Below are 26,628 nucleotides of genomic sequence, written 5' to 3' on the forward strand. Positions count from 1 at the left end.
GCACAGCTGTAATGCTATCCCTGATCAAAAATGCCACTCCCCCTCCTCTCTTGCCTCCCTTTCTATCCTTCCTGTAGCATTTATCCCCTGGGCTGCCAGTCCTGCCCATCCCTGAGCCATGTTTCTGTACTTGCTATGATATCCCAGTCCCATGTTCCAACCATGCCCTGAGTTCATCTGCCTTCCCTGTTAGGCCCCTTGCATTGAAATAAATGCAGTTTAATTGATTAGTCCTACCTTGTCCCTGCCTGCCCTCACTGTTTGACTTGGTTCTGTTCTCAGCTGTACCAGTCTCAGGTTGATCTCTTTCCTCACTATCCCCCTGAGTCCCATCCCCCCACCTTACTAGTTTAAATCCTCCCGAGCAGTTCTAGCAATTTTCCCTGCGAGTATATTAGTCCCCTTCCAGTTTAAGTGCAAACCGTCCTTCTTGTACAGATCACTTCTACCCCAAAAGAGATTCTAATGATCCAAAAATGTGAATCCTTCTCCCATACCCCAGCTCCTCAGCCATGCATTCATCTGCTCTATCCTCCTATTTCTGCCCTCACCAGCTCGTAGCACTGGGAGTAATCCAGATATTACTCCTCTCGAGGGCCTCCTTTTTAAATTCCTGCCTAATTCTCTGTAATCTCCCTTGAGAATCTCAACCTTTTCCCTTCCAATGTCGTTGGTTCCAATGTGGACAATGACCTCCTGCTGGCCCCTCTCCCCCGTGAGAACATTCTGCACCCTCTCTGAGACATCCTTGATCCTGGCTCCAGGGAAACAATACACCATTCTGATTTTTCACTGCTGGCCACAGAAACGTCTGTCTGTATCTCGGACTAGAGAGCCCCCTAACACAATTGATTTCGTGGAACCCTACGAAACCCTCATTGCATTAGAGCCAGTCTCAATACCAGAAACTTGGCTGTTTGTGCTACGTTCCCCTGAGAATCCATCACCCCCTACATTTTCCAAAACAGCATACCTGTTTGAAATGGGGATAGCCACAGAAGGCCCCTGCACAAGCTGCCTACCTCTCTTACCTTTCCTGGAGTTAACCCATCTATGTGACTGTATCTGAGACTTTCCCCCCTTCCTATAACTGCCATCCATCGCATACTGTTGTTGTTGCAAATTCCTCATTGTTTCTAACTCCCTCTCCAACCAATCCATTCGATCTGATAAGATTTGCAGCCAGCAGCATTTATGGTAGGTATAATTCACAGTAACCCTTAAACCCTCTTTAAACTCCCACATCTGACAAGAAGTACATATCACTGTCCAAAAGGCTATTTTTGCTCCTTCACAATCTACAGACCCAGAAAATAGCACCGTCTTATACCTCTACTAAACACTGCCCCAGGTTAAATTAATAGTTATGGCTTATATTTTAAGTTTAATCAAGAGGCATATCTCAAAAAACATATAATCAAGAAAGAACCCACTCTATTCACTACTGCAGACTTTCTGTAGGTCCCACTTATAAACAATACACTTATCTGCTTCTATGCTATGAACTTCGCTCAAACAGTTCCTCCAAGATCAGTTGTGAATTTCACTGTTTGTTAATTTTCCCAGACGCACTCCGATGTCCAGCAATACATGAATTCAAATAGCAAAGGCAGTAACTGTGCAGGTTCACTGCTGTGTCAGTTTCTTTCTCTCTCTCTCCTGCACTGTCCCCACCATGTGCTTCCTTTGTCTGTTCTTCTCCCTTTTAAAACTGCTGTTGTTTTGACTTTTTTTTCCAAAGTTCCAAAGCAATGTAAGAGAATCTAAAACAGTAATTGCTGCTCCAGGAGCAGAAAGGAGCAGCTGTTACAGCCAGAAATGTTTCCTGTCCTCCATCTTGGATTACCCAGAATCGATTTGCAAGGGTGTTGCCAGGGTTGGAGGGTTTGAGCGATAGGGACAGGCTGAATAACCTGAGGCTATTTTCCCTGGATCATCGGAGGCTGAGGCGAGACCTTACAGACGTTCATAAAATCATGAGGGGCATGAATAGGGTGAATAGACAATGGTAGGGGAGTCCAAAACTAGAGGGCATAAGGTTAAGGTGAGTGGGGAAAGATTTAAAAAGGACCTAAGGGGCGACTTTTTTCATGCAGAGGGTGGTGCGTGTATGGAATGAGCTGCCAGAGGAAATGGTGGAGGCTGGTACAATTACAACATTTAAAAGACATCTGGATGGGTTAGCACAGCTGCCTCCTAGGGATCTGGGTTCAATTCCAGCTTCGGGTGTACTGTCTGGCACATTCTCCCCATGTCTGCATGGGTTTCTTCTGGGTGCTCCAGTTTCCTCCCACAGTCCATAGATATGTAGGTTAGGTGAATTGGCCATGCTAAATTGCCCACAGTGTTCAGGGATGTGTGGGTTAGGTGCATTAGTCAGGGAGAAATGTTGAGCAACAGGGTAGGGGAAGGGGTCATTCTTCAGAGGGTTGGTGTGGACTTGTTGGGCCTAATGACCTGTTTCCATACTGTAGGGATTCTATGTTCTATGCATGAATAGGAAGGGTTTAGAGGGATATGGGCCAAATGCTGGCAAATGGGACTATATTAATTTCGGATATCTGGTCAGCATGGACGAGTTGGACTGTTTCCATTCTGTACAGCTCTATGATTCTATGGTCTTTAAGAGTCACTGGTCTGGAAATGTTAACTCTGTTTCTCTCCATAGATGCTGCCAGCTCGGCAATAGCCTTGTGGTATTTTTGCTGGTCTGTTAATGCGGAGACCCAGGTAATACTTGGGGGACCTGATTTCAAATCCCAGTAAGACAAGAAGTAGAATTTGCACAGGCAATTTGTCATCCTTACCTGCATGTCTGGCCCACATGTGACTCCAGATCCACAGAAATGTGGTTAACTCTTGACTGTCCTCTGACATCAGCAATGAATACCAGTCTCGCCAGCAACGCCCTCACACCAATGCATAAATGTGGGCAGCACGGTGGCACAGTGGTTAGCACTGCTGCCTCGCAGCGCCAGAGATCCGGGTTCAATTCCCGACTCAGGCGACTCTCTGTGTGGAGTTTGCACGTTCTCCCCGTGTCTGCGTGGGTTTCCTCCGGGTGCCCCGGTTTCCTCCCACAATCCAAAAATGTGCGGGTTAGGTGAATTGACCATGCTAAATTGTCCGTAGTGTTAGGTGAAGAGGTAAATGTAGGAGTATGGGTCTGGGTGGTATACGCTTCGGCGGGTCGGTGTGGACTTGTTGGGCCAAAGGGCCTGTTTCCACACTGTAAGTAATCTAAAAAGCTAATCTAATCTAAAAAAGGAAATCTGCTGAGTTTCTCCAGCAATTTCTGATTGTGTTTCTAATTAGAGGGTTTCTGCGCAGTATCGGATGTGATTGGAAGGATTTGGGTTGTGGCTGGAATCTGATTAGTGCAATCCTGGGCTATTTGGGATCTTTTTGGGGGGGACCCAGTTTGTATGATCTAATTGGAGATATCCTGACCTATGTTGGGATAGGCTCAGAGCCATGTTGCCCCAGGATGTGTCTGAAGGGAAGGAAAACAGGCTGCAATGTGTTAATTTAGGTCTGAGTGAATGTTTGGGTGGGACCTGCCGATGGAGTCAGATTATTTAAGGCCTGGTCATTAAAACAAAACCATAACGCAATCCCTGACAATTTAATAAAGTGGATGATTTAAGCAGCAAGAGCTACCTTCAGGCAGAATAACAGGGCACTGCCAGAAATATCAATGTTAAAGGCAACTTCTGAATTAGCAGCAGAGGTTTGGGAAAGTCAGCGAATCACATTAAGTGAAATATTCTCTCCTGACAGAGCTCAGCAACAACAAGAGTGAGGGCTGAGCGAGTGATTGAAGAGGCTGGTGAGGTCAGTACAAGACAGAGAGGATTCTGTCCTGCAAATCTGGCAGTGAGACAGGGGGAGAAGAATTTATTTTCAAAGAAAAATCAAACTGAGCCAAGATTAAAAACATTGAGAGAAGGTGACACTGGGTCAGATCCCTGAGGATGTATAGGAAGATGACTGTCACAGAGAGGTACAATTATCTCTGACATTTATAGAACTGATGGTGCCAACCAGTATCTAGACCAGTAGAAGCTGGGCTGGGCTCTTTGGCTTTAAATAGCATCAAGAATCAACATTGATGAATGTTCATCATAAATCAGGTTTAATTCAGCCGAGGGCAGCCACTGAGATAAAACAGGAGTGAGAGCAAGCAACATAGCCACACTTCCATTGGCTGTTTAAAACACTAGATCACTTGAAATCTCTTTAAGATCTGATTTCATGGGATTACTCCTCGTGGTGTCTCGGTAAAGCAGAGGAAAGCAGATCCCGATCACGACAAAGGAAAGCAGGCAAAGGTAAGGACAATCTTCTTCACACGCAGAAACGTTAGGAACAGGGAGAGGACACTCAAGCCTGTTCTGTCATTTAAGCAGATTCTCGCCTGCTGTGTATCCACGGTTACCAAAACCTCCAGGAAATAAAAATTAATCCCAGGGCACCGCTGTGAGCAAAGCCAGGAGGAAAATCAAAGAGGCATTCAATCACATTTGCGTCTTCTTTTTTAATTTCTGTGTTTTATTAATGGTCAGAGCCTCACAAAAACAGTTTATGGTGAGATTGTTTTTTAAAGAATTGTTCATGGGATGAGGGTGTCACTAGCTTTATTGCCCAGAGGATTGTTAAGAGTCAACCACATTGCTGTTGGTCTGGAGTCATGTGCTGGCTAAACCAGGGAGGGATGACAGATTTCCATCCCTAAAGAACATTAGAGAACCAAGTGGGGTTTGTGTTGATAACATTTGCAAATATTAGAGTGCCTTCTTATTCCTGTTATTTTTGTGTTGATTTCATTTTTCACTAGCACCTACTGTGGGACTTGAAGCCACATCTCGGGAACATTAGTCTCAGCTTCTGAGATTACTAGTCCAGCGACATTATCATCATCTCCCCCCACTCCCAGCCCCATTTGTCATTACTGTGATTTGTTGGCAGTACTGTGGCTCAGTGGTTAGCACTGCTGCCTCACAGCTCCACAGATCCAGTTTGATTCCAACCTTGGGTATCTGACTGTATAGAATTTGCACATTCTCCATTTGCCTCTGTGAGTTTCTGCAGGCTGTTTTGCTTTGCTCTGTGTCAATTAGGTGGATTGACTATGCTTAAATTTCCCCATAGTGTCTCGGGATGTGCAGGCTAAGTGGCTTAACAATAGAATATCAATTTATTGTGAAGTGTATTTTTATTCAAAAACACAGTGAAAAGTTTCATAAGTCGCCATTCCATTACATCTAAATTAAGGACAAGTCATAAAATAAGAAGAAAAATAAAGGTTCAGCACTGTTCAATTAATGGCTCCTGGGTTCAGGGGTAGGCTGGAAAACCGGGCTGAGACCACCCTGCCAGGCTGAGACTGCCACACAGGGACTTGACCTCTACTCTGGGCCATTGGGAGACCTGGAAGCTGCCTCCAATGCAAGGATGAGACCTTCACCGAGGACTAGACCTTCATGCCTGGCTGCTGGAATACCCAGAAGCTGCCAAAGAAGATGTCCACACCAGGCCAAGACCGCCCCCTCCTGGACAGGACCACCACACCGGGAGACTGCCCCACCAGGCCTATACCACCATTCCAGGCTGTTGGGAGCCATCTTGTCGCTGGACCAAAAGACACTGTCCACCAAAGTCATTAGGAGAAGGCAAGGTACAATAATGAATGGAAACATTTAAAAAAAGCATAGAAAGAGGAAGAAAAAGTAAAGCGAACAGAGTAGACAAACTCCGGCTTCCTGGGCAGAGGAGCCCATTTGTTGCGCTGCTACTCCACCACCATCTTGGAATCAAAATATTGTCAGTGTGGGGTTATGTGAATGAGGTGGGTCTTGGTAGGATGCTCTTTAGAGGGTAGGTGCAGAATTGATGGGCCGAATGATCTGAATCTGCATTGTAGGGATTCTGCAATCTTTATTGCAACTGAAACTTCTTCTGATCCTCATCCCACCTCATCCCAATCCAAAATCCCTTGGCATATCCATTCTCCATTCCACCTCTCACAGTTCCACCCCCTCCATTCCAGAAACCTCCTTGCCTCATACCACTCCCCCACCATGTTCCCTCTCAGTTTCCCTGTCACTGCATGGACCTTCGAGGTGACTGGAAATTATTCAATTCTTTACATTCCATCAACATGAATGAAGAATTCATTGCCAAAAAAAATCCCTCTTTTCTAATCTTTGCACAGTGTGTCTATGTGCTTAAATCTTACGCCAGTGTTACATTTAAATGGTCAGATGTTCAGAATCTGGCCGGGACAATTCTTGCCAAATATTTTAGGCGCTAAGAGCTGAAGAGAGGCCCAAGGTGAGTCTGGAGCAGAAATGTTGCTTTAACCTGTGTTTATTACAATCAGCCAGTAGTGAAGGGGTTGAGGCCTATGTAGGCAGCTGCTAATCAGCTAACTGCAGCTTCCAACACTCATCAGGAGGTGGTCAGACAATTTACTTGCTCATGGCTTGTCTTACAGTCTCTCCTGACAATGGCCAGCTGATTGGCTATAGCCACAGTATTGAGATGGAGTTTAATCTCCAGCTAAAGGGACACCCCGTGTTTCTTGGCTCACTCTCGGAGTTGAGAACAACACAAACCCATCGCCCAAGGTTCTGAGAGACTTTGTCCAAACCTGCTGACACAGGAGCAACCTTAAGTTGGGAAATGTTGTGTTATCATTGGAGAGAGATAGTGTTTGGTCATCAATATCTTACTAGGTGCTTCCCCCTCCTCGGAGGAGAAAGTGAGGACTGCAGATGCTGGAGATCAGAGCTGAAAATGTGTTGCTGGAAAAGCGCAGCAGGTCAGGCAGCATCCAAGGAGCAGGAGAGTCGACGTTTCGGGCATGAGCCCTTCTTCAGGAATGAGGAAAGTGTGTCCAGCTGGTTAAGATAAAAGGTAGGGAGGAGGGACTTGGGGGAGGGGCGTTCTCTCGAACTCAGCACCGCCTTCCTAACCTGCAATCTTCTTACTGACCTCTCCACGCCCACCCCCACTCCGGCCTTACACCCTCACCTTGACCTCCTTTCACCTATCGCATTCCCAACGCCCCTCCCCCAAGTCCCTCCTCCCTACCTTTTATCTTAGCCTGCTGGACACACTTTCCTCATTCCTGGCTTATGCCCGAAACGTCGATTCTCCTGCTCCTTGGAGCTGTGCTTCCCCCTCCTCTCCAGGTTTGGATGGAGGGCAAGAGGAGGAGGATGGGGAGGACTCCTGTGGTACAGGACATTACCCCACTATTAGCACCTCCAGAGTTAGATATGTATATAGTCACAAAGGCAGTTCGGTTCTGTGCAGTAGCATATCAAGGAAACAAACTAACATTGGAGTTCGACTCGATCCAACAAACAAACCAAAGACACCTCTCTTACTTGAACCAGACTATACTCACATGGATTTGGGGCATCAGGAGTGTCCAATAACTTAACTTCAGCAGAAGATCTCAGGAATTGGTTTATTCTCACTGCGCCTTGGCAGTAGCTGCTCCAAGCTTTAGTGGGTCCCTCAGCGTGTAGTCCTGAACCTTGGAATGTGTCAGTCTGCAACACTTAGTTCAGATCAACTCCTTGTTCTAGAAGACGAAGATGTTTCAGGCGGCATCTTTCACCGAGTTGGTTATCCTCCAGGTGCAGTCAATATTTGTCTTGTTGTATGTAATGGGGAGTCGAGAGTGTGATGCTGGAAAAGCACAGCAGGTCAGGCAGCATCCGAGGAGCAAAAGCCCTTCAACAGGAACTTCTGGGGAACAGACCATAAAGCATAGAGTCCTACGTCAGGAGCTGCTTGGGCCGAACCTCAATAAAAACCATCTTCCTCCAGAGCAATGTCTGAGGGACAGTGCAGTCTCTCGTCTGGGGACTTGGGGCACATTGTAAACTGCCAGTGTCAGTGCCATCCCAGAGAATGTGTATACCAGAGCTCACACTCACTGTTCCAACTGTGTCCAATCAGCGGTTGATTTTAGATTAGATTACATTAGATTAGATTACATTACAGTGTGGAAACAGGCCCTTCAGCCCAACAAGTCCACACCGACCCGCCGAAGCGCAACCCACCTATACCCCTACATTTACCCCTTACCCAACACTACGGGCAATTTAGCATGGCCAATTCACCTGACCTGCACATCTTTGGACTGTGGGAGGAAACCGGAGCACCCGGAGGAAACCCACGCAGACACGGGGAAAACGTGCAAACTCCACACAGTCAGTCGCCTGAGTCGGGAATTGAACTCGGGTCTCTGGCGCTGTGAGGCAGCAGTGCTAACCACTGAGTGTAACCGATGGGTGCCTGAAACTAATTCAAATCGTCAAATGAATCAATTACAGCCCAGCCCCAATTCTCAATCAGGCCAGTTTCTCCAAGTCCAGCACAGATTTTGTCAAAACCACAAGCAGGCGGTTCCCGTCACACTGTCTGTCTGAGCTATAAAAAGGGCAGCGATAAGAAAATGAGGACCAAAGCTGGAGATTTGTTTGAAAGAAACAGTTAATTAGAAGGCAAATTGGTTTGAAATTTGTGCAAAACGTTTTTGTTTAGCATTTTAGGAATTCAAAATGAAATTGTGTATACTTATTTTTGAAGTAAAAGGCTGTCCCTCGGGGAGTATGGCCTCTTAAGGAGAGATTATAACCTTCCTGCTGTAAATATGCACTTGGACGCTGCAACTGAACGTGTTTCATTTTGCTAAGGGAGTTTATGCAATAGTTTCAATGTTGAAGTGAGCTCTGAACATGTGATAGTCTCACTTGAAGAGAGAGAGAGAGAGACGCTGTGTAAGGACAGGACCAGGCTAGCTGGCAGGATTTCCGGATCATTACTGCAGCCAGTGTCCTCACATCAGGCCTTGAGTTGTGATATGTACCACTGCTGATCAGGAGCAAGCATTACGCTCACACGTTTTGAGAATGAGGAATGGGAACATACTCTGGTAATGGTACATGTTCCCCAGTAATAGTGGCACTGTATCCCAGGAACAGGAAAGGAGAGGTCACCCTGTTGGGAGTTTTCTACTGGCCTCTGAATAGTTCCAGAGATGTAGAGGAAAGGACAGCAAAATTGATTCTCGATAGGAGAGAGAGAGACAAGGTAGTTGTCATGGGGGACTTCAACTTTCCAAATATTGACTGGGAACACTATAGTATGAGTACTATAGATGGGTCAGTTTTTGTCCAGTGTGTGCAGGCGGGCTTCCTGACACAGTATGTAGACAGGCCAACAAGGGGGCGAAGCCACATTAGATTTGGTACTGGGTAATGAGCCCGACCAGGTGTTAGACTTGGAAGTAGGTGAGCACTTTGGTGATAGCGATCACAATTCTGTTATGTTTACTTTAGTGATAGAAAGGGATAGGTGTATACCACTGAGCAAGAGTTACAGCTGGGGGAAAGACAATTACGATGCGATTAGGCAAGATTTAGGAAGCATAGGATGGGGAAGGAAACTGCAGGGGATGGGCACGTTAGAAACGTGGAGCTTATTCAAGGAAAAGCTCCTGAGTGTCCTAGATAAGTATGTACCTGTCAAGCAGGGAGGAAGCTATAGAGCGCGGGAGCCGTGGTTTACGAAGGGAGTGGAATCTCTGGTCAAGAGGAAGAAGAAGGCTTATGTTAGGATGAGATGTGAAGGCTCAGTTAGGGCACTTGAGGGTTACAAGGTAGCCAGGAAAGACCTAAAGAGAGAGCTCAGAAGAGCCAGGAGGAGACATGAGAAGTTGTTGGCGGATAGGATCAGGGTAAACGCTAAGGCTTTCTATAGGTATTTAAGGAATAAAAGAATGACGAGAGTAAGATTAGGGTCAATCAAGGATAGTAGTGGGAAGTTGTGTGTGGACTCAGAGGAGATAGGGGAAGCACTAAATGAATATTTTTCGACAGTATTCACTCTAGAAAACGACAATGTTGTCGAGGAGAATACTGAGATACGGGCTACTAGACTGGGGGTGGGATTGAGGTTCACAAGGAAGAGGTATTAGAAATCCTGCAGAGTGTGAAAATAGATACGTCCCCTGGGCCGGATGGGATTTATCCTAGGATCCTCTGGGAAGCCAGGGAGGAGATTGCCGAGCCTTTGGCATTGATTTTTAAATCATCATTGTCTACAGGAATAGTGCCAGAAGACTGGAGGATAGCAAATGTGGATCCCTGTTCAAGAAGGGGAGTAGAGACAATCCTGGTAATTATAGACCAGTGAGCCTTACTTCAGTTGTTGGTAAAGTGTTGGAAAAGGTTAAAAGAGATAGGATTTATATTCATCTAGAAAAGAATAATTTGATTAGGGATAGTCAGCACGGTTTTGTGAAGGGTAGGTCGTGCCTCACAAACCTTGTTGAGTTCTTTGAGAAGGTGACCAGACAGGTAGATGAGAGTAAACCGGTTGATGTGGTGTATATGGATTTCAGCAAGGCATTCGATAAGGTTCCCCACAATAGGCTATTGTACAAAATGTGGAGGAATGGGATTGTGGGAGATATAGCAGTTTAGATCAGTAATTGGCTTGCTGAAAGAAGACAGAGAGTGGTGGTTGATGGGAAATGTTCATCCTGGAGTCCAGTTACCAGTGGTGTACCGCAAGGTTTGGAGTTCGGTCCACTGCTGTTCGTCATTTTTATAAACGACCTGGATGAGGGCGTGGAAGGGTGGGTTAGTAAATTTGCAGACGACACTAAGGTCGGTGGAGTTGTGGATAGTGACGAAGGATGTTGTAGGTTACAGAGAGACATAGATAAGCTGCAGAGCTGGGCTGAGAGGTGGCAAATGGAGTTTAATGCGGACAAGTGTGAGGTGATTCACTTTGGTCGGAGTAACCGGAATGCAAAGTACTGGGCTAACGGTAAGATTCTTGGTAGTGTAGATGAGCAGAGAGATCTCAGTGTCCATGTACACAAATCTTTGAAAGTTGCCACCCAGGTTGACAGGGTTGTTAAGAAGGCATACAGTGTTTTAGCTTTTATTAATAGAGGGATCGAGTTCCGAAACCATGAGGTCATGCTGCAGCTGTACAAAACTCTGGTGCGACCGCGCTTGGAGTATTGTGTACAATTCTGGTCACCGCATTATAAGAAGGATGTGGAAGCTTTGGAATGGGTGCAGAGGAGATTTCCTAGGGTGCTGCCTGGTATGGAGGGAAGGTCTTACGAGGAAAGACTGAGGGACTTGAGGCTGCTCCCGTTAGAGAGAAGAAGGTTGAGAGGTGACTTAATAGTGACATATAAGATAATCAGAGGGTTAGATAGGGTGACAGGGAGAGCCTTCTTCCAAGTATGGTGACGGCGAGCATGAGGGGGCATAGCTTTAAATTGAGGGGTGATAGATATAGGACAGATGTCCGAGGGTAGTTTCTTTACTCAGAGAGTAGTAAGGGTATGGAATGCTTTGCCTGCTTCAGTAGTAGATTCGCCAACTTTAAGTACATTTAAGTCGTCATTAGACAAGCATATGGACATACATGGAATAGTGTAGGTTAGGTGGGCTTCAGATTGATATGACAGGTCAGCGCAACATCGAGGGCCGAAGGGCCTGTACTGCGCTGTTATGTTCTATGTAGGAACAACAGACCTGTACCCAATTTACAGTTGAACTGTATCTCATTAATTGTAGAACTATACCCTAATTGCAACCAAACAATTTGAGTGAGTGGACAAATGCATGGCAGATGTGGATGTGGATTAATGTGAGGTTGTCCACATTGGTGGTAGAACAGGAAAGCAGATTATTATCTGAATGGTGATAATTTGGAAAAGGGTGAGGTGCAATGAGACCTGAGTGGGCTTGTACACCAGTTTATTTTGTAATCCTACAGCACAGAGACATGCCCTTTGGCCCAAACTGGTCCGTGCCAACCAAAATATCCATCCGTGCTAACCTCATTTCCCAGCACTTAGCCCATATCTTCTCAACTTTTCCTATCCATGCATTTCTCCAAATGCCTTTGAAGTGTTGTTAATGTACCCGCCTCAACCACACTCCAGCTGGCAGCTCATTCCATATGCATACCACCCTCAGTGTAAAAAGAAAATCCCTTCAGGTTCCTTTTTATTTTTCCCCTCTCACCTTAAACTGACGCCATGTCCATGATTCCTCAACCCTGGGAAAAAGACTGAGTGCATTCACCCTATCCATGCCTCTCATGATCTTATGCACCTCTATAAGGTCCCCACTCAGTCTCCTACACTCTAAAGAAAAGAGTCCTAGTTTGTCCAACCTCTCCTGATAGCTCAGACCATTAAGTCCAAGCAGCATCCTTGTAAATTTCTTCTGCACTCTTTCCAGTTTAATAACATCCTTCCTACAGCAAGGTGACCGAAACTGAACAAAATACTCCAAGTGCGGCCTCACCAACGTCCTGTACAACTGCAACATAACGTCCCAACTTCTATACTCAGTGCCCTGACTGATGAAGGTCAGTGTGTCAAAAGCCTCCTTCACTGCCCTGTCTACTGTGACTCCACTTTCAGAGAACTGTGCACCTGAACTCCAAGGTCCCTCTGTTCCACTACAGTCCTTAACGCACTACCATTCACCATGAAACTCCGACATTGATTTGACTTTCCAAAATGCAATATTAAACTCCATTTTCACCTCCAAGAAGGTGAATGGTATCTTGGTCTTCTTTGTGAGGGGATTTGAGTGCAGGAGCAGGCATGTCTCGCCATGATTGTACAGAGTTTTGGTGAGACCACACTTGGAGTATTGTGTGCAGTTTGGGTCTCCTTATCTGAGGAAGGATGTTCTGGCGAAGGAGAGAGTGCAGCAAAGGTTTACCAGATTGATTCATGTGGTTGCAGGACTGATGTACGGGGAGAGACTAGGTCGATTAGGACTACATTTGCTGGATTTTAGAAGGATGAGATTGCATCTCACAGAATCCTATAAAGCTCTAATGGGATCAGACGGGGTAAATGCAGGAAAAGTGTTCCTATAGACCAGGGAGTCCAGAACTAGGGTCATGGATTAAGGATAAAGTGAGGACTGCAGATGCTGGAGATCAGAGCTGAAAATGTGTTGCTGAAAAAGCGCAGCAGGTCAGGCAGCATCCAAGGAGCAGGAGAATCGACGTTTCGGGCATAAGCCCTTCTTCAAGATTAAGGATACCTGGTAGGTCCTTTAGGACTGAAATGAGGAGAAATCTCTTCACCCAGAGAGTGGTGAGCCTGTGGAATTCTCTGCCACAGAAAGCAGTCAGGGCCAAAACCTTGAATATTTTCATGAAGGACTTAGTTATAGTTCTTAGGGCTAAAGGGATCAAAGGGGATGGGGGCAAAAGCAGGAACAGAAGACTGAGTTGGATGATCACATTGAATGGTGGAGCAGGATTGGCCTGAAATGGCCTACTTCTGCTGCTGTTTTCCATGTTTCTGGGTTTTCTGTAAACTTCCAGTTTTACTCTCTTTTCTTTATACTGAAAAACTAAAACACAAAACTTCTGGAAGAGATGGCTTCCTGCTGAGGGGGCAGTGGGGAGATTGTCAGCCTCCTCATTATTTCTTCCTGTCATGTTTCTCTTTCTGTTTGGAGTTTCCCTAACATTTCTACAGGGGCAATACTCCATGTGTCCTTTTTTCAAATTCATTCATTTGGATGTGGACATCGCTGGCTGCTGTTAGGAAGGGAGTTCCAGGAATTTGACCCAGCGACACTAAAGGAACTGTGATATATTTCTGAATCAGGATGGTGAGTGGCGTGGAGAGGAACTTGCAGGGGGTGGCGTTCCCATGTATCTTCTGCCCTTGCCTTTATAGCTGGAAATGGCTATGTGTTGAAAGGTGATGAGTTTGGATCTTTGGTGAATTTCTGGAGTCCATCTTATAGGTTGTACACACTGCCGCTACTAAGCATAAGTGATAGAGGGGGGGGGAATAGATATTTGTGAATGTGGTGTCAGTAAAAAAGGTTGCTTTGTCCTGGATGGTGTCAAGCTTCTTGAGTGTTGTTGGAGCTGGCACCCATCCAGGCAAGTGGGGAGTATTCCATCACACTCCTGACTTGGGCCTTGTAGATGGTGGACAGGTATAGAGAGTCAGAAAGTGAATTACTCATCACAGTTTTCACAGAATCATAGAATACAACCATAGAATCCCCACAGTGTGCAAACAGGCTATTTGGCCCAACAAGTCCACACCAACGCTCTGAAGAGTATCCCATCCCTGTTACTGTACATTTTCCCTGACTAATGCACATAGCCTACACATCTCTGAACACTATGGACAATTTAGTATGGCCAGTTCACCTAACTTGAACATCTTTGGACTGCGGGAGGAAATCGGAGTATCCAGAGGAAACCCAGGCAGACACAGGGAGAATGTGCAAATTCCACACAGACAGTCGCCTGTGGCTGGAATCGAACCCAGTTCCCTAGCTCTAGGAGGCAGCAGTGCTAACCACTGAGCCACCATGCCAGCTTTTCCTAGCCTGTGACCAGTTCGTGTAGCCACTGGATTTATATGGTGAATCCAGTTGAGTTTCTGGTCAATGGTAACCCCCCCAAGATGTCGATAGTGCGGGATTCTGTGATGGTGATGCCTTTGAATATCAAGGGGCTAAATTGACCATCTCCAATAAAAGCCATTACCTGGCACTTGTGTTGCACGAATGTTACCATTTCTCATCCCAAGCCTGGATATTGTCCATATCTTGTTCCATTTCAATATGAACTGCCTCAGCATCTGAGGATTCGTGAACGGTGCTGAACATTGTGCAATCATCAGCAAACACCCCACTTCTGACCTCATAATGGAGGGAAGGTCATTGATGAAGGAGCTGAAGATAGTTGGGCCTAGGACACTACCCTAAGGAACTCCTGCAGAGGTGTCCTGGAGCTGAGATGACTGACCTCCAACAGCCACGACCATCTTCCTATTTGCCTGTTATGACTCCAGCCAGTGGAAAGTTTGTCCACGATACCCATTGATTGCAGTTTTGCTAGGGTTTCACACGGTCGAATGGGGCCTTGATTTCCAGACCTGTTACCATCACCTGTCCTCTGGAATTCAGCTGTTTTGAAGCATGTCCTTGCAGGGTCTGGACCTATTCCTTTTGTCATTTCTTGGCTTCAGCAGATTTTTAAAATAATATCATGTTTTGGAATTAAATGTTGACAGCATCCATGATACATTGGGTTTCTAACTCATCATCATAAGAAAATCTACCTCAGAGAATGATGGAATTGTCTGACAGTAATGCAATATCTGTACCACAGGAACAGTTGAACAACACACCAGTAATGGTGGAATTGTACCCTCATAACCATGGAAATGTTGTCATGACTCAGTACACCTTCAATCAAACTCCACTGTTCCCATTTGTTTAAACCTCCAGATTTCCCAGTTTTACCTCACTGTTTAATTCAGGTTAAAAGAATATGTGCCACAGGACTTTTTCAATAAGAGGAATAGGGTGGCACGGTGGCACAGTGGTTAGCACTGCTACCTCACAGCGCTAGAGACCCGGGTTCAATTCCCACATCTGGCTACAGTCTGTGTAGAGTTTGCACATTCTTCACATGTCTGCGTGTGTTTCCTCCGGGTGCTCCGGTTTCCTCCCATAGTCCAAAGATGCGCAGGTTAGGTGAATTGGCCATGCTAAATTGTCCGTAGTGTTAGGTGAAGGGGTAAATGTATGGGTGGGTTGCTCTTCGGAGGGTCGGTGTGGACTTGTTGGGCTGAAGGGCCTGTTTCCACACTGTAAGTAATCTAATCTAAACTATTTATTGTAACCAAACTGTGTTTTTCACCAATGGCCAAAAGTGGACCAGATGAATTGCTAATCTATAACTGCATAACTTAAACAAGAATGGTAAAAGGACACAATTTCAAATTTATATAAATTAAACTTTGTTCCCCGATACTTTCCTATTAGAGCTTCCCTACTTCTGACTGTAACAACGGAGCTGTACCCCAGTAATGGTGGCAGTGTGCCCCAGTCAGACTGACAATGTGCCCCAGTGACAGTGGAGCTGTGCCTCAGTAATAATCATGACAAAATAAAAATAGACAGAAACATATAATCATTTCAGAATAGTGAGGTCAGACATGTTGCATAAATCACGTTATTGATGTTCATCTTTCAACATTTTCTATTTCCGCTTCATTGTTTAAGTTCTTATTAATTTTGGTTTCAATTGGAAGGCTATTGAGAATCTCCCACAGGACAATGTTAGACAGCAGCGTCTAAGAATACACTTAGTCCAAGCTGGGTTGGAGCCAGGAATTCCTGGGTGAGAGCCATATCATATAAGGCTGGGAACATTCTGGTTTTTGGGAAACAAGCTCAATTTAATATTCAGAGCTGTTGCAATGCAATGTGATTAACCTAGAGACTGGAACCACCTAAAAGCCAGCATAGGGGTTGGCTCTTCACCAATTAATGAGGATCCTGACTAACATTGTGGGTGACTGGATACTACAGAGTCTTACACTCACTCTAACATACACAGAAATACAAGGAGCAACATAGAAAGCCTGCAAATACTCACTGTGGATGTGAGAGCTGTGTACATCAAAACAAGAGTGGGGTGTGCATAGGCCCAAATGTCTCCAACCAGAGTAGCAGTGCAGTTTGGATCCTACCCTATGCATATGATTCCTTTGTGCACAGAACAAGACCAATTTCGGCTGTACTCATAATTCAAGGACAAGAGCAGCATCTATGGAGAAATCTCAGAGTGTACAAATGTACAAATTAGTATCACACAGGCTCAGTAAAGGCTCAGTGTATACAGGCAGAGTGGTGTACATACAGACATGATGTGGAGGAGCCGTTGTTGGACTGGGGTGGACAAAGTTAGAAATCACACAATACCAGGTTATAGTCCTAGTGCTTCTGAATAAACCTGTTGGACTATAACCTGATGTTATGTGATTTCTAACTTCATATAGACATAGCAGCGTGTACATTCAGAGTACATCGTGTAGAGGCAGTCAGCAGTGTGTACAGGCAGGGCTCCATGTGTACTCAGAGCACAGCGTGTACAGATGGGGTGCACCGTATACAAGCTCCTACAGGTATTGGAGAAAAGGTAAGGAGGCTCTTAACTGAGAGTCCAGCATCGTCCAATTGTTTAGCAAAGTATCAGACTGACGAAGGTTCAGGAATGTGGGGGTGGGTCAGTTCACCAAATAGGGAGATAGTGATGAGTCTGTGCAGGCTCCAGGAATTGGTCCAGCCAGGGATGGCAACAGAATCTGGAGCTCTGATTGCTTTCTGACTCCGTCTTCCAGAAAAATCCAGGGTCTTCCCAGGAAGTTTTGTGAGGAGGCTCCCTCCCACTTGGAGCCTGGTTCTCGGATGCCCGTGCGGTGTGAGAGGGTGACCCCTAGGATGGAGTGGGTGACCCCCCCCCAGGATGGAGTGGGTGACCCTCAGGATAGATGGGTGACCCCCCCCAGAATGGTGTGGGTAACCCCCCCCCCCAGGATGGAGTGGGTGACACCCCCCCCAGTATGGAGTGGGTGACCCCTAGGATGGAGTGGGTGACACCCCCCCCCCAGTATGGAGTGGGTGACACCCCCCCAGGATGGAGTGGGTGACCCCCCCCCAGGATGGAGTGGGTGACCCTCAGGATGGAGTGGGTGACCCCCCCCCAGGATGGAGTGGGTGACCCTCAGGATGGAGTGGGTGACCCCCCCCCCCAGAATGGTGTGGGTGACCCCTCCCCAGAATGGTGTGGGTGACCCCCCCTCCCCCAGGATGGAGTGGGTGACCCCTCCCCAGAATGGTGTGGGTGACCCCCCCCCAGGATGGAGTGGGTGACCCCCCCAGGATGGAGTGGGTGACCCCCCCCCAGGATGGAGTGGGTGACCCCCCCAGGATGGAGTGGGTGACCCCCCCAGGATGGAGTGGGTTAATGCTGTCTGTTCCGTGTCTACAATAAAACCAGATTATCCACAGAACACTGAATCCTGCAGTAATCCCTGGATTATAGCACAGTTCTGAACAGTCTGCCCTCTGAGAGCATTTGACAGGACAAAGCCTGTCTTTCTTCCAGTCGCGAATTCCCAGCCTCTAAACTCCAATGCTGCAGTGTTTGTCATACACAGGACTTTCTATGACCCCGCCACTATTTACCCAACAAGCAGGAAGATGACATGCCATTGGATAGGGAATGCAGCGAGAGGGGTTCACAGGTCACTGGAGAGCTGAGGGTTACTGAGAGTGCAGCCAAGAGTGTGGGGGGTCAGTGAGTGACAGCAACCAGGGATTGAAGCTGAGTTTCAGTTTCTGCTGTGTCCAAGCTGCCTGTGCAAACAGAGCCCTCTCTCTCACAGATAAGTACGGCGTTCACATCTGCTTTTTTATTCTGTGCTGCGTATTGTTTATGGACAGGGTACAGTCGGTCTTTGTGGGGCTTTCTGTGGGGCGAGCTAATCAATACAGTCGCTCCACAGTGTTCACACTGCTTTCAATTAGAGGCCTCTTCCAATCCATCACTTCAGGTTCAGACAGGGAGCCCAGCGCTCAGCTCATGCCCAGTACAGCTTCAGTGCTCAGCGATGGATCTGTCATCAGCTTCTGACACTCACGGTCCCTTTTACTGAGCGCCTTGTCACACATCAGCTTACAGCAGTGACGTACAATCACTGTTCACATTGTGCACACTAATCCAAGTCAGGCAGGACTAGACTCACTCTGACCTGGGACAGACAGGACCAGACGCGCTCTGACCCGGGACGGATAGGGGCAGGCTAACGCTGCTGCTTTGGGCTATTGCCTTGCAGATGATTTTGGAGGAATGCCTGATTCAATGCAGTCTTGTATTCTACATCGGTGAGCAGTGTGCCATCACTATCAAACCCTTAGAGCTGCTCCAACTACTTTGCAGTCAAGCTTGGTTTTGACTGGCTTCCTGGCCTTCAGCAGTCTGACAGAGGGAGTCCTTTACCTGCAGTGCAGGTGTGACTAGGTCTTGGTTCAATGACTCATTTCCAGGCTGTTACCCAGTAGTACCTCCGTATGTTACCTAACGTGGTGACAAAATGTCTGGAAATGAACCTTGCGGCTCAGCAAGCAAACTTACATCCAGTACCTCAGTTCAGTGGCACACATGAGCAGCTTGTTCACTATCACAATTTCTTCAATTTACAGACTTGGGGGTTGAACTGAATTTTAACCCCAGACTTTGCTGTTATGATCTCATCTGATGTTGTTACTGGATTAGTCAAATCGCAGACTGAAATCTAGCTTGATAGATCATTTGCTTTCTGGTTTTAATGAGGTGGTATTTCCCTGAAACAGACGTGTGCAATGATGCAGATTCAGATTTAACCAGAAATCAGAAGTTTATTATGCAAAGGAAATTAAGATAAAATAGAGTAAATCACACAATTTACACATAACACAAAGCTATTTAGAATTATCATACAATCCCTACAGTGTGGAAACAGGCCATTTGGCCCAACAAGTCCACACCGACCCTCTGAAGAGCAAACCACCCAGACCCATTCCCCTACCCTATTTCTTTACAATTTGGAGATGCTGGTGTTGGACTGGGGTGTACAAAGTTAAAAATCACACAACACCAGGTTATAGTCCAACAGTTTATTTGGAACCTGATGAAGGAGCAGCGCTCCAAAAGCTAGTGCTTCCAAATAAACCTGTTGGACTATCCCTGGTGTTGTGTGATTTTTAACTATTTCTTTACATTTACATCTGACTGATGCCCCTAACCCCTACCCATCCCTGAACACTATGGGCAATTTAGCACGGCCAATTCACCTAATCTGCACACTATGGGAGGAAACTTACACAGACACAGGGAGAATGTACAAACTCCACACAGACAGTCGCCTGAGGCAAGAATCAAACCCAGGTCCCTGGCGCTGTGAAGCAGCAGTGCTAACCACTGAGCCACTGTGCCATCCCAAGAAATATCAGTTACCAGTTAAACTGCCATCTTTCTGAGGATCCCTCCCTTTGTACTGTCCTCATATTCTCTCCATCTATTCCTGGCTCCTACACTCATTTCATCTGCCTTATTTATCAGTCTGTAATCTTTCAGAAACCTCATATCTCTGTTTTAGTCTGGTGTCCCCTTTCAGAGGCAGAAATAAAATAGATTTTGTGAACAGGCCCCAGGGAGATTAAAGATTTTGAAATACGTCATAAAATACAATCCCAGTAATCCCAAGAGCACTCCTTTTACAGTACTCTCACCAGAGACCATTCCTTTCTCTTTCACATCTATAGGATTTAATTTAACTGTGGCTTCAATTCCTCACCTTGAGAATCCGACAGCCTCTTCCTTGATTTAGCATATAATTGAGCTTAAATATTCTCAGCCCCACATAAACCCCTTCCGGGTCTTAACCAAATATTTCTGGTATGGGACTTACAAGATCTCTGCAAAATGATTTGAACTGAAACTAAAATGCTTTTTATTCCAAGCTATGATGTTTCTCCTAATCAAAAGAGAAAGCAATTCCAGAATTTTCTATCTAAAGCTTAATGCACTACACTATTTCCTTTGTATACTCATAAATTCGCCCAGTATAAACAAACTCCCATTAGGCTCTAAGACTATTTATCTCAGAGTTTTAAAAAAAATCACCATGGCTACAGAAATCCTATAAGTTAGTCATAAAACTCCTTCAGACACACAAGAAATCCATATGCCACTAATTCTAAATTTAAAAATCCAAAATAAAACATATTAAAATATGTATAAATATGTATAAAATACACATTGTGACAAAGTCAGGATTGCAGATGCTGGAGATCAGAGTCGAAAATTGTGTTGCTGGAAAAGCACAGCAGGTCAGGCAGCATCTGAGGAGCAGGAAAATCAACATTTCAGGCATAAGCCCTTCATCAGGAATGTGGGGATGGGGGAGGGGGGGGTGCAAAGGCGACTGAGAGATAAATAGGAGGAGGCTTGGGATTGGCGGTACGTAGCTTGGAAGGTGATAGTAGATGGAAGTGGGGAGAATGATGGTGATAGGTCGGAGTGGAGGATGGAGGGGGTAGGTGGGAAGGAATATGGACGAGTAGTTCAGTTCAAGAGGTCGGTGCCGAGATGGAGGGTTGGACCTGGGGTGTGATGGGGAAACTGGTGAAATCGACGTTGATGTCTTTGGTTGGAGGGTCCCAAGTCAGAAGATGAGGTGTTCTTCCTCCAGGAGTCAGGTCGCTAGGGTTTGGCAGTGGAGGAGGCACAAGACTTGCATGTCCTTGGCAGAGTTGGCAGGGGGATTGAAGTGGTCGGCCACAGGGCGGTGGGGGTGTTTGGTGTGTGGGACCCAGAGATGTTCTCTGAAATGCTCCGCAAGTTGGCGTCCTGTCTTCCCAGTGTAGAGGAGACCACATCGAGAGCAACAGACATTGTAGATAAGGTGTGTGAATGTTCAGAAAATCTCTGCCAGATGTGGAAGGATCCTTTGGAGCCTTGGGTGGAGATGATGGGGGGAGGTGTGGGCACAGGGTTTACACCTTTTGCAATGGCAAGGTAAGGTGCCCGGGAGTGGAGGGTGGGTTGGTGGAGGACATGGACATTAGGAGGGAGTAAAAACGCTATCCCTTACCCCCAATTCTTCCGCCTCTGACTTAGCTGCTCCCAGGAGGAGCAATTCCATCATAGAACATCCCAGGTGGCCTCCTACTTCAAGGACTGCAATTTCGCTTCCCACGAGGTCAAAAATGCCCTCTAGTGCATCTCCTTCACTTTCCACACCTCCACCCTTGAACCCCATCCTTCCAACCACAACAAGGATAGAAACCCTAGTCCTCACCTTCAACCCACCAATCTCTGGATATGGCACGTTATCCTCTGCTATTTCCATCACCTACAGTCAGACCCCACCACCAGAGATATATTTCCTTCCCCACCCCTATCGGCATTCCGCAGAGACCATTCGCTCTGTGGGCGAGAGAATTTGTGGGCGGCACGGTGGCACAGTGGTTAGCACTGCTGCCTCACAGCGCCAGAGACCCGGGTTCCATTCCCGCCTCAGGCGACTGACTGTGTGGAGTTTGCACGTTCTCCCTGTGTCTGCGTGGGTTTCCTCCGGGTGCTCCGGTTTCCTCCCACAGTCCAAAGATATGCAGGTCAGGTGAATTGGCCATGCTAAATTGCCCATAGTGTTAGGTAAGGGGTAAATATAGGGGTATGGGTGGGTTGCGCTTCGGCGGGTCGTTGTGGACTTGTTGGGCCGAAGGGCCTGTTTCCACACTGTAATGTAATCTAATCCTGTCATACTCATAGTTTGAGATACTCCCAGGAGATTACAAATTAACTTGTGCATTTGTCCCTAACACCTGTATGCATGACATTCCAGAGTTCCTCTCCAGGCAGCCACTGTATTTGCATCAGTAGTCAGTTTGGCTATATCAGCCTTCTTTTAAGAGAAAGTGTATGTTAGAATTTAAAAGTTCAGTATGTCCATAGGTGAGCTGGTGTTATCTGTGGTTATGACAGTGTAAACTGAGGAGACATGAACCAGTTCAGGCTGTGTCTCAGTCTGAGCATCTAACCTATAAGTTTAAGCAAAATGAACTAAATGATACAAATTTAAAGATGATGTAAGAATAAAGAGAACTAAGCCAAACTTTGAATATGACAGGATGAGTTAATAAAGCTGTAGAAAAGTTCTAGGCTCAACATTCAGTTCAATACCTTCAATTTGTGAACCCATTGCTTCCCTTTCTTTTAGCTTTGTTACATTCTCTGTCACCATGTCCTCTCTCCCTTCCCCCCACCCCAGTGGGACTAGCTGTTCTTTCATATCTGGTAGTTAGACCCATTCTCCATTCTGCCATTCTCACATTCTGATCACTTAATCTGAACTCTCGACATCCTGATCCCCCAGCACTTAAAACCACCTCCCTACTATTTCATACATGCTGCCCCCTCCTCATTTCACTTTAGCTCTGTTGACAGGTCATATACCTGTACACTTGAAACCTTGGACTGCTTTCTCTCCATGGATGCTGCCTGATCTGCTGTGATCTCCAGCATTTTGTTTCATGTTGAAAAGCCTATTGGATGCCTAGCTTTATTAACAGAGAGCTAGAATAGAAAAAGAAAAAATTCATGTTAAAGTTTTAATAGATTGCTTGTTGGGATAGTCTGTTCAATATTGGACTCCAAGGAGCGAGTGGAGAGTTAATAGAATGGTATCAGAGGTTTCACTCATGGAGAGGTTGGACAGACTGATGTTACACAGAAGGTTGAAGGGCGTGTTGTTCTAACTGATGAATGCTTTTGATGAAGAAGGAGGGTAGTGTTGCTAAACCACCAAAATTGCCCTGCAGTCTCCAGGAGGTAATATTTCCCTGTTCAACACTACTTGGAAAAGTTCCAGAGTACAAATGGGAGCCATAAACCATTTCCATCAACCCACTTTTATGTATTTGTTCTGAAAATATTGGAGATGAAGATAAAGATAGCTTGACCAGGCAGTGGGGGTGGATGTTAAAGGTGATGTGACGGGAACTTCAGGGAGTTAGCCACTTAGAGTTGGAAGTCCTACAAGGTGGCACAGAGAGAGCCCAGCGTTGATCTCTGGTCTAAGGACTTGGTAAACTGATAGGCAAAATGATCAGAGGGATGGTCACAATCACAGCTACCAACCTGCCATCTCAATGCACAAGGTCAACAGGGCTGGAATAATATCTTCCTTACTAATGCCTGGGGGATAGTCCAAATGTGAGCCATCCCCTGATGTAGCCGTACTCATGGCCTTAGTCAGCACCTTCCCAAACCAACCACCACTTCCATTGAGAAAGACAAGGGCAGCAGATACATGGGAACACCACCATCGACAAGTTCCTCTCCAAGCCACTCACCATTCTCACTTGGAAATATATCGCCATTCCTTCATTGTCCCTGGGTCGAAATCCTGGAATTCTCTCCCTCAGGGCATTGTGGGTCTACCCACAGCACGTGGACTACAGCGGTTCAGGAAGGCAGCTCACCACCATCTTCTCAAGGGCAACTGGGGACAGGAATAAATACATCCCAGAGTGAATAAATACATCCCAGGTGAGTGAATTCAGACAGAGTTCAGTCATGACCTAATTGATGAAGAGACCTGAGAACAGAGAAAGGATGACTCGCATTTATATCATGCCTTTCACAACCTAAAGACATTCCGAAGCTTAACAACCAATGACCTGTAATGTAGGATACCCAGCAGCCAACTTGTGCAGAGCAAGCTCCCACAGTCATTAGTCTGATGATGACCAGACAGTCTGCTTTGTAATGTTGGTCCAGTGAGAAAGGTTAGCTGCTGGTCTCCTGCTCTTCTTCAAAACGGTGTCACATCCACCTGAGAGGGTAGACAATTTGTCTTGTCCAAAAGGATAGGAACATTGCCAGTACAATCCTCCTTCAGACTCTACACGAGTTAACCTAGAACTTGATGCGCAAGCCTCACGATAAGTCTTGAACACAGAACCATTTGATCGGGGGGGGATAGGCATGGCTGAGGAACTGCTGTTTCTGTGTAACACAGTGGAGAAGGGGCTGAATGGTCTTCTGCTGTTCCTGTGTAAAAAGCTGGAGAAGGGGCTGAATAGCCTTCTGCTGTTCCTGAGTAACAGGTTAGAAGGACTGAATGGCCTCTTAATGGTCTTATCTTCAGAACAGCTCATTTCATTAGTAGGTCAAGGTTTTGTTGCTGTGAAATTCCTGGACAGGCAAAGAACGGATTCAGTGTGACGACTGTTGCCGTGGTAACTACGACGAACAGTTCTGAAGTAGTTGTGTTACCCATTGTCATGGTGACTAATCTGGATCACATACTGCCTCCTTGTTCGACAGATAGACTGAGAAACGATGGCTGCCTGGCTACCCAGCTCCATACTGCTCCTGTTTGGACTGCACACTGCCCTGGGCACCAAACCTGCCTGTAGGATCCGGATCACATCGCCGGGACTCCGACTGCGTAAGAAACCTGCACCAGTGGGGCTGCTGCACCTAAATAAATATACTGTGGGGTTAAGAACCGCGCGAATGCAAGTTCTGTCTTTTAACAGGCCCCTTGTTGAAGTGTTGTGGGAGAGATGGTGTCACTGCTAACCTTTCCCCCCAAGACATCCAGACAGGAAAACCCACCCATATTTCCCATTTGTTACAGTGGGGGCACATCACAATACCACACAATTCCTGCAGAAACACACCCAGCCCTGCACCAACACACTCGTGCACACTCAGCCCTTGTAGATACACACACACGCACGCACGACTCCTGCACCTGAACACACAATCCATGCATTTCCCATCCCACAGAGCTTCTCCTTGGCCACATGTGTACACATGCATTTACAGAAACACACCCACTCACACACACATGATCCCCGACACATGATCCCATACACACAATCCCACACACACTAACCCACACTTACACTACTAACCCACACTCTCACACACTCATTCATACTCACACACACTCAGATGCACAAGTGATCCCGCACACTCTCCCTCACACAGACACATCAGATGCATACATGATTTCTCTTTCTCTCTCACACACACACACACATGCTCACTCACACTCAGCTACACACATGATCACTCACATGAACACTCTTTTTCTCATACACTCACACATATACACACTCTTACAATCACGCATGTGAATTCCAAGTAGCTTCATTTTGTTCTGAATTGAAGGTAAATGTTTGAAATGGGAATACAGTGGGTCGGGGCAAACACTGGACTGTAAACTAAGTGCAGCTGAGAAACTCATTGGAAAATTTTTCTGTTCTCGGCAGTTCAATCAGAAGTGCTGACATTTGTTGCCGAAGAGCTGGAAAATATCTCCATAGCAGATTTTGCTGGGAAGGAAGGGCTGATACAATACTCGATCAGTGGGTAAGAGTCTGTCTGAAGCTGGCTGTGTCCCTGATATCTGTTTAAGTGTGTCACTGAGCACTGTGTGTTGATGTCTCACAGAGTGCAAATCACTGACCTGGATCTCTCGACTGCCTCTCTGTCCTTCCGTCCTGGCGAGGGTCTACAATTCGAAGTGAAGAACTCGTCGATCAGTGTCAACTTCCAGAGGGACATGCTGTACTGGCTGGTGTGAGTCTCCCTGTAATTGGGCCCAGTGAAAATGCACACATCTGTCAGGGTTAACACATTGGTCGGTTGAGTTGAGAGGGGGAGGGTGGAGGAGCTGTCTGTGTGGGCCCAGCTGAACACATGAGTTAGGAATGGGACCGGAGGAGGTCAGAAATGGTTTGAAAGACCAGTCAACATTCTGATCATGACTGCTTGGAATGGGCCAAAGGGCTTCTTTCTGTGCTGTAGACCTCTATGTCACTTTGAAATTAAAGTTGCAGCAGGTCTGGGGAGGTTTTATCATTAAGGCACTTTCTAGTTCCCTACCCTCCTGGTGTCACCTAGGGGTGAAAGGACAGAGTCTGGCCAGGAGACCTAGGGGTGCGAGGGTTTCGGAGGGATGGGAGACACTACTTTGAGGATGGGATTGACAGTCCGGGGACAGACCTGGACAACGACCAAGAGTCGGTGTCGGGCAGAGTGTGGAACCCAGCAGCAGGTGCGGGTGTACAGCAGTGCCCCCATCAGTTGCCAGTCTATAGTGTCATGGCAGGAGGCTGCTTGCTGTGGTATCACCCATTGGACAATTCAGATTATTAATGGGGCTCG

At 46.4% G+C, this 26,628-nt stretch overlaps 1 protein-coding gene across 4 annotated transcripts in view; it reads left to right on the plus strand.

Moving 5' to 3' along the window:
- The first annotated feature begins 4,010 nt into the window (after positions 1-4,010).
- Positions 4,011-26,628, plus strand: part of pltp (phospholipid transfer protein) — a 57,957-nt gene continuing 35,339 nt past the window's right edge. The window contains exons 1-4 of one of the 4 annotated variants that reach the window (XM_043710101.2): positions 4,011-4,331; positions 24,779-24,898; positions 25,731-25,830; positions 25,912-26,040. In XM_043710101.2, coding sequence (XP_043566036.1) covers positions 24,790-24,898; positions 25,731-25,830; positions 25,912-26,040 — 338 coding nt within the window. In that variant the 5' untranslated portion in view covers positions 4,011-4,331; positions 24,779-24,789. Of the gene's footprint in view, positions 4,332-18,141; positions 18,291-24,774; positions 24,899-25,730; positions 25,831-25,911; positions 26,041-26,628 lie in introns of those variants that run through there. The other 3 variants (XM_043710099.2, XM_043710098.2, XM_043710100.2) reach the window with 3 other exon arrangements.

The sequence above is a fragment of the Chiloscyllium plagiosum genome, unplaced genomic scaffold, assembly GCF_037043375.1.
Source record: "Chiloscyllium plagiosum isolate Xiang-an unplaced genomic scaffold, Cpla_swu_hap1 HiC_scaffold_15, whole genome shotgun sequence".
NCBI lineage: Eukaryota > Metazoa > Chordata > Chondrichthyes > Orectolobiformes > Hemiscylliidae > Chiloscyllium > Chiloscyllium plagiosum.